At 45.2% G+C, this 8,189-nt stretch overlaps 1 protein-coding gene across 2 annotated transcripts; it reads right to left on the bottom strand.

Moving 5' to 3' along the window:
• Positions 1 to 431: 431 nt before the first annotated feature.
• On the bottom strand, positions 432 to 7,957 carry C1H1orf53 (chromosome 1 C1orf53 homolog). 2 transcript variants are annotated; one of them, XM_036835093.1, is made up of 4 exons: positions 5,534 to 7,957; positions 5,110 to 5,235; positions 1,995 to 2,096; positions 432 to 680 (listed from the first exon to the last, which is right to left on the bottom strand). In XM_036835093.1, the coding sequence occupies exons 1-4, from the start codon at positions 5,636 to 5,638 to the stop codon at positions 609 to 611; spliced, it is 405 nt and encodes a 134-aa protein (XP_036690988.1). In that variant the 5' UTR covers positions 5,639 to 7,957; the 3' UTR covers positions 432 to 608. The 2 variants fall into 2 exon arrangements, with proteins under 2 accessions (XP_036690988.1, XP_036690996.1); XM_036835101.1 differs by lacking the exon at positions 432 to 680 and adding an exon at positions 1,716 to 1,871 and having other exon boundaries at positions 5,534 to 7,954.
• Between the last annotated feature and the right edge of the window lie 232 nt (positions 7,958 to 8,189).

Below are 8,189 nucleotides of genomic sequence, written 5' to 3'. Positions count from 1 at the left end.
TCTTTCTTCGACATATGTCTGATAACGAAGCAAAAAGAAAGGAAAATAATTATCAGTGTGCCACTTTAGATACACACAAACAGAGACTTCCCTGGTGGTACAGTGGTTAAGAATCCGCCTGCTAATGCAGGGGACAAGCGTTCGAGCCCTGGTCCGGGAAGATCCCACATGCCACGGAGCCCGTGTGCCACAACTACTGAGCACGTGCGTTGCAACTACCGAAGCCCTCGTGCCTAGAGCCTGTGCTCCACAACAAGAGAAGCCACCACAATGAGTCGCCCAGGCACCACAACGAAGAGTAGCCCCCACTCGCCGCAACTAGAAAAAGCCCGCGTGCAGCAACGAAGACCCAACGCAGCCAAACATAAATAAATAAATAAATAAATAAATAAATTTATACTCAGAAAAGAAACACACAAACATTTGCCAGCTTTTTAATTTTATTGATGTTCTTTTAATACACGTTTAAGATTAAGATTAATATATGCTTAAGTTTAAGATTAAACTAGTGCTCAAGTACTAACAGCACAGAAAGCAATTCTGGATTAAGGTTTTATTTATTTTTTTAATAAGGCTCAATTAGATGGAGAACAGAAATGAAATTCTTCTCAAACATAAAAATATGAATTGAATTGCTTCTTTTTGGATGGATCTTTAACATTGACTTGACCATATGGACACTGCAAAAGAAATAAAACAAGTTACTGTTGAATTATTTAACAATCATCTTGAAGAAGTACACTTCTCATGGTGAAAAAAAGAGACTGCTAATAACGTTCTATAGATTATTTGATCTGCCTCCTATAGACTAAGAGGAGAACGATGGCAACGTCTGGCAAATGGTTCTAATTAGGGTCCAAGAATCACTTCCTAAATGCATCCTTCCAACTTCAAGAATTTTACTGTCAAAACCTCACCCTTAAAAAATCCTCCAGTCCTCAATTCAGGCAAAGCTCTTATGGGTTTGATTAGAAACAGCTAATGGCACAGGTAGGAACATCCATAAAAGTGAAGGCTTAATTTTTCAATACTGGCTACTGTTAATACAGGCATTTAATGTCAATTCCTTGATTAGAAAGTAGGTCGGTTAGAGGAAATAACTCCTTCTTGCCCCCAAACATACAGTCAAAGTGGTCTATAAACAGAGGTTATCTGTTTATAATCTTAACTGTATAACAATTTACCTTACTAGTAGTATGCTTTTAAAAAGTTAGAGTGCAGAACCCATTCCCATTTATTTTTTGTTCAAAATAGGGAAGTATTACATAGTAAGTTCATCTTAATCAGTGAGCACAGAGATATATGGCTGCTGAAATATACATTTTAGGAAACGTACAGCACTGAGTTTGGAGTAGCAAGTTTCATGGTTCTTTTAAAGACAGAGTAGAAAACAACCACAGAAAGAATGGGCGGGGTGGCGGGGAGAGAAGGAGAAGAAAGAGGAGGGAAGGGGGAGTAGTAATAATAATAATAATAGTAATAATAATGGAGAAGGAGGAAGAGAAGGAGGAGAAAGAGGAGGAGGAAAGGAAGGGAGGGACACGGAGGGAGGAAATCATTATCATTATAAAAAACCCACCTGTCAATGTTGGGCAAGTATCTATTTATTCAGCTAAAAATGAAAAATAAATGCTTCCTGGGATCTAGTTTGCAATATTCCGGATTTCTTTTCCTGCCCTCTTTCTACTTGCCTAGTAAACACAACTTATTTGAAACCTCGTGAAAAGTTTCCTCGTAATAAAGAACTCCCATGAATTTCCAAACACAGCGTTTCAAGGAACTGATGCTCACGGTGAAACGTTACAAAATTCCATTCACTTTAAAGGTCCTCTGTTGGTCTTAAGGACTTCATTGTCCATGGCCAGAGTAGCCTGTGAAAAGTGCACACCAGGCTCTATTTAGCACTTTTATTTGACTTGTTTTTCAAATAATAGGTATTTACGAAGTCACGGAAGCGCCAAAAACTGCTGCCATCCTGCCGAATTGGTACTCACATGTCTGCAGGTAGAGACGCAGCATCTGCCTCTCTGCAAGTGGGCCAGCCGGGTGAGCACCATGTAGCCAGTAGCTGGGTCCATGTAGTTCAGCCCGCCAGCCTGAAGAGTAGTGAAATCAAACAATTCATTCATCTCAATATTCATCGTATCTCCTCACCATCATTCCTACTCATAAAATACTGCAACGTTTTCTTCAAACAATATTAAACTTCTTCCCAGTAATTTTCGTGGCACTTGCGATTAAGGACTGAATGCATTCCAACATTATACACGATCCAACTTTATGTGACATAAGGAGAAAATATACAGTTTGAGAAAAATGAGAAGTTGATGGAAAAACAAGAACTCCTCTATACCCAATAACGATGTAACCACTGCTCAGGTATTTTTCATTCAGTTTCTAGGTAACAAGTTTAATAACAGGTGATTTAATGACTTTAAGAGCTTAAGAGGCTGAAAATGAACTTTCACTCAGAAGTTGCAGTTGCAATTTCAGTACTTAAAATATGTGGATAATGATTTAAACTTACAGAAAATGTGCTAATCAAAACCAACAGTCCTTCGAGAAAAGTACTGCCTTTACTACTATTTAACACTTTTCCTTACCGTCATCGTGTGCTACTCCACTGCACATTTTGCGCTGTTTTCTTTTTTTTGGAGTGTCGTTAGTGCCATTTTTAAGCAAAATAAAAGTATTATTTTAACATATTAACACTCACTGCTTTCACGACTTTGATCAAGAGCAGCTTTTACTACAGCACTTCAGATGTCAAGAAAGCATCCTCTATCTGCATTCAAACATAGTCTTAAAAAGGTGTCCCAAGCACGCTGTGTGAAGACAAATAATGCAACCTCTTCTCTGGATTTGGGCCACATGAGTGATATTATTCAGCCTTGAGATTTTGAAGGGGAACTGTCTCCTGGGCTTTTTCTCTAACCCTTTTACCACACAGTAACTCTGCACCCCTCTTGCATAGAGCCTTTCCATTAAAATACACGTGACACTTAAATATCTTCTTACATGTATTTTTGCGTATGCCGCAAACTACTTCGGAGTGTCTTCCTTAGCGGCTGAATATTTTGTTCTGGTTCAGCTTTTCATCAACGATGCGTCATGAATAAAGCATGGAGTAAAAGGAAAACTAGAGTTCAAGCCTAGGCTTCCCCTAAGGCATTCCAGCAAAGTGAGCCCAGGGCAGCAGAAGTCCAGCAATCAAGTCCCAAGGCCAGCCTAAGGGGCCTCCCGAATCCTTTGGGGTCGCAGAAGCAGATTACATGAAACCAGCGGCACTGAACACCACTTTAGAACGACCGATTGTCAAGACCTCGCTTCTTTATTTACAAAGTCCGTGTTGGAAGACTTGGAAGAAAAGCAAAAGAACGCTGGGAACTCTGTTAGCAGACTTCTTTCCACTTTTCATCGCTGGGGGTCTTCTGGAACCTGAGAGCCTGACAGATTGCTCCTGGGCCTGGGCTGCTCTCCTGCTTTCCAAGTCAACGGGGAAACTCTGATGGCTGCCCACACAAACGTAATTTGTCCTCAGTAAGTGAGCCTCGGGTAGTGGTGGCAACAGACAAAGGCAGGGCAAGGTGTTGACAGTCCGACTGGAGAACAAGATGCCCAGTGATGCAGGTCAGCACACGTAAGAGAGCTACCTGCCTGCAGGTGTGGAAGAAGGACCACTGGGAGGGGGCTCTGATTTGTTGAACAACAAAAACAAGCAGCTCATTATTGGGTTTGCTTATGGTCTCCTGGACAGCCATTTAACCTGCGATACTGACACGGATGAAACAGTGTGAATTCCTTGAGTGAGAAAAAGTTTCTTTCCCTTCCCGGGCTGATTGAGCCGGTCGTTCCAGGCCACTGGTGTTTGCTCTATAGAGAATGACACTTTTTGCTTCTATTTACCACATTTATATAGTGAAGTATGGGAACAAATTACACATTATTTTAAAAAGAGTATAAACAAGAACCATCAAAAGCTGCCAGTCATTTCCTAAAGAGTCTTTGTGCAGAAGTTTCAACACAGAAGTGGATCTCAGGGCCTACTAACTGCCTGTGGAAAAAAAACGTCAACTTTAGGCAACCTCCAAGGTTTTCTTCTCTGCTCCCCTGGTTCAGGCCAAATAACACTAGTCATGTCAAGTGCTGGTCGCCCGCACTGTATTCAACAGGCTACTTTTGCATCTTTTCTATATCTTTATCATAGAACTCACTTGCTCTTTCAAGATGATACAAATTTAAACATGCTACCCTTAAACGTATGTAGTCTGTGTCAGAAAGCGTTAAGGGAGGTGATAAGTTTTGATATTGGTGCTAACAAGCAATTGTCAAATCCCCAAACCAGAAGAAAACACAGCTCAAGATTGTCTAGTAAAAATGTAAACGCCTATTTATACTTTCCTTTGTAACTCTGCTCCGATAGGTGGAAAGGACGAAAGGATGATAGCAAAAATTAAAATAAATTAAAAATAAGTTCATGTTTTATGTTTTCATTATTGAAATCATTGCATGGCAGTGTTTAACTGATACTGCAGATAAACACACACATATTTCCCTGTGATTTCTCAGCTCCTCTACCTCCTCTATCAATGCCTTACACCCCTCCCCCAGCCCCAAACACACACACGCGCGCGCGCACACACACACACACACACACACACACACACACACACACACACACACACAGAGGACAGTGATGATGGGCCCTAGACTGCGACCGGAGTTTAGCTCGGACACTGATCAGAAAGGAGTCGCGCTCATACTCAGGATAGATCCACGTTAACTCTTTGCCCGGAATAGGAAACCGTGGCCAGTTTTCAAGCGAAAAGTTCTGAGCGGGAAGCTTGCACGCCGTCAGACGCCCGAGGCAGGACTGCACCGGCCTCCGGCAATCCCTCTCCAGACCGGGGACGCGCAGGCACACCTATCACCGGGCGGCCGGGGAGGGCGGGGCTGACGGGGGGCGGGGCTGACGGGGAGGGCGGGGCGGGGTGTCTGGGGAGGAGGGGCCTCACTGCGCAAGCGCATGGTCCTTGGGGCTGCGGTCCGGGCGGGGCGGGGAGGGGCAGAGCAACCCGGGTGCCCGGGAGGGACGGGGCGGGGTCTCACCGCGCAGGCGGCGGCGTGAAGCTCCGAGATCCTCCGCTCCGCCGCTGTTAACTCTTTGCTCGCCGGACGCCTCGCTGCTCCCTCCGGCCCGCCTTGCGAGTCAGGCCCGGAGCCGCTGCGGTCTCCCTACGAAGCGGAGCAGAGGGTGAAGCAGAGGCGCCGTCGGAACGCTTCTCCGACCCGGGGCGGTTCTGGCGGCGGGGCGGCGGACGGCAGCCACCCGAGCGCAGCGCCCGCGGACACCGGGACCCGCCAGGCCGCCATGGCTGCCGCCTGTGGGAGGCGGGGCGCTGGGCCGACGGGGTGGTCCGTACTGCTCCCGCCGAGCTTGGCCGGGCCCAGACCCGCCAACCCGGACCCCGCCCTCCGACCCTCGACCCCGGACCCGCCCTCCGGTCCTGGACCCCGACCCCCACCTCCTGACCTCGGCCTTCCGGACTCTGACTCCCTCTCCGACCCAGGGCCCCGGCCTCCGGACTCGGATCCCGCCCTCCGACCTCTGACCCCTCCCTCTGGACCTGGATCCCATCTTCCGACCCCCGACCCGGACCCCGCCCTCCGATCCCTGCCCTCGGACCTGGACCCCGACCCCAGCCCCGGCTCTCCGGCTCCGGACCTTGACCCCTGACCCCGGATCCCGCCTTCTGGTCCTGGACCTGGCTCTCCGAGCCCAGACCCCCGACCTCGCCGTCGCCCTCCGGACCCGGACCCCGGCCTTCCGCAGCCCCACCGGCCCTGCCCGGCAGATAAAGTGGACCTTAGGCAGCTGAGGAGGCTCCCACAAGATGCGGAGACGGGGAAGAAGGTGCCTTTTCCACTCTCTGGACTTTCATTCTAGGTGTTCCATTGGTCTTCTGAGGTGACACGTGGACCTTTTTTCTCTTGTCAAACTAGTCTTGGGATCTTTCAGCGTAATCGCCACAACTAAGATGCCAGAAAGTGATCAAAATACCCCAGGTTTGTTTATAACCCGCTTGGGCTCGTCCAGAAAAGGCTGAGTATCTACAGGTGATGTGTGCTTGGAGGGCAGCTGGAAGGGGAGCCCTCACGGCCTGGTTCTTTGGCCCAGACTAAAATGAGGACCAAAAGGAAGAATGGGCGGTGGTTTCATGTTGCTAAGTATTTGCAAAATCCAAACTAAAATTATATTTCCTGTCCGAAAGATGAGAGAAAGTTATCCTGCTACCCTCCACAAAATTAAATTTGAGAAAATTAGCACAAGCCCAGGAGGTAACTTCAGGCACTAGAATTAAATTAACACCACTCCTGACTCCCACCCTCACCCTGTGTTTCAGGCTTGAAGAGTAGCCGTTTTGTAAGTGTTCTTAGCTTTTTGAGAAAATGAGGGCAGGAATTGATCCCTGAGGACGAGAGTAGATTGTTGAGTGGTACAGAAGGATGACCCTGGACCATCACCACCCCTTTTTTGGCATCTGCATTTACCTATAATCATATTTGGATTCTCTTAGTAGGTGCTGATTGAAACGACCCTATTGGTCTGTTATAGTGAATCTCATAGTGAATTAATAAATCGGCATCCTGTTTTGCAGACCAATTTCCTTTGTGTTGGAATAATAAATTAGTTATCAGGCTCTGGAGACTGCTTAGTGATCTGAGAAGTGTTCAAAACGTGGAAGCCTGAGGAGGGACCCTCAGTAAAGCTATGGAAAAAGCAACTGTGATTAGAAAAAGGAATTCACCATAAATCAGTTGTGTGTGTTTTGTTTTTTGTGTTTTTTTGTCAAACCAAATTATCAAATAAAGGAAATAAGTCTGGAAGTTCCAGTTGATTACATTGTTTTTAAAATTGAGAATGAGGATCTATTAATAGTTCATGACATTAATTCAAAGGGTGGAGACCAAATTTTATAGAAATGAAATAGACTAGACCAGGTTCAAATAGAAAATAAATAGTCATCTAGGAAGAGTAAACACTAGTTTGTGCAGCTTTTGCTTTGGTGGATGTGGGGCAGGTGTGAATATAAAGGGGTAGGAGCAAGGGAGATCTTTGTGATAATAGAATAGTTCTGTGTTCTGGTCATGTCAGAAGTCTACACATGTGTTTAGAGGTAGAACTAGAGTACTTTGTTCCAATGTCACATTCCTGGCTTTGATTTGTGTTACAAGTGTATAGGATGTAACCAGTGGGGGAAACTGGGTGAAGGGAACCTGCTGTATTATCTTTGAAACTTCTTGTGAATCTAATTATTTTAAAATTTAAAAACAGTACTTGGAAAAAGAGATGTTAAAAAAAAAATAGCTTTCGGATTACCGGGTAAAGCAGATCATGAATTAACCAGAACCTTTCCTTATCTCCTTCATCCCCAGGTTTAAAAATCATCCATTAGTTAGTAAGGCCTTTGGGCATTTAGGCTCAGAAAGCTGTTTTGTGGGACTTCCCTGGTGGTCCAGTGGTTAAGACTTCCCGCTCCCAATGCAGGGGACCTGGGTTCAATCCCTGGTCAGGAGACTAGATCCCTAAAAATCCTGCAGGCTGCAACAAAGATCCTGCGTGCTGCAACTAAGACCTGGTGCAGCCAAATTAATAAATAAATAAACAAACAAAAAAAAGAAAGCTGTTTTGTACTATTCACGTTACATGTGTGTGCATTCTTATATACCTTTAAACATAATCTGAGCTGGAAATCTGTATAGTTAAGAGTTGATAAAGTATTTTAGTACAAATCGTTTCCAAACACATTTGATGATTAGAGTGTCATTTAGACTTTGAATAGATTATCTGCCCGTTTCAGTTTTCGTCTGATCTTCACACTTGGGAGTCAGTGTCATGGCACGTCAAGTAACTTTCATTCACTGCATCTCTTGTTTGAAAGAGCCTTCTTGGATCTTGACCCTTACCTTATTCTAGCGTGTGTTCATTTCTTCTCAAGACTGTCTGCGCTCCCAGTAGACACACCTGTATGAAAATGGGGGCACAATGTTCCACCTTAGAATGGTAAATGTAGTTCCCACTTTATTTATGAAGCATTTACACCCAGGTTTGCTTTAGAAAGAGTTCTGTGCCACATCTCTGCATGTTACATGATACGGCATATATTTTATACCCCTTCCTATCATCT

This window comes from Balaenoptera musculus, chromosome 1 (genome assembly GCF_009873245.2).
Source record: "Balaenoptera musculus isolate JJ_BM4_2016_0621 chromosome 1, mBalMus1.pri.v3, whole genome shotgun sequence".
Taxonomy (NCBI): domain Eukaryota; kingdom Metazoa; phylum Chordata; class Mammalia; order Artiodactyla; family Balaenopteridae; genus Balaenoptera; species Balaenoptera musculus.
This window is presented reverse-complemented; position numbering and strand designations above follow the sequence as displayed.

What these genes read in the sequence shown, in the direction of transcription:
- C1H1orf53 (XM_036835093.1), bottom strand. Translation starts at nt 5,638, where the DNA reads ATGGGATCCAGGTCCAGAGGGAGGGGTCAGAGGTCGGAGGGCGGGATC. An exon ending in TCAGAGTCCGGAAGGCCGAG is followed by an intron (nt 5,236 to 5,533) that starts GTCAGGAGGTGG and finishes TCCGCTTCGTAG; the next exon opens with GGAGACCGCAGCGGCTCCGG. An exon ending in GCGTCTCTACCTGCAGACAT is followed by an intron (nt 681 to 1,994) that starts GTGAGTACCAAT and finishes TTTCTTTTGCAG; the next exon opens with TGTCCATATGGTCAAGTCAA.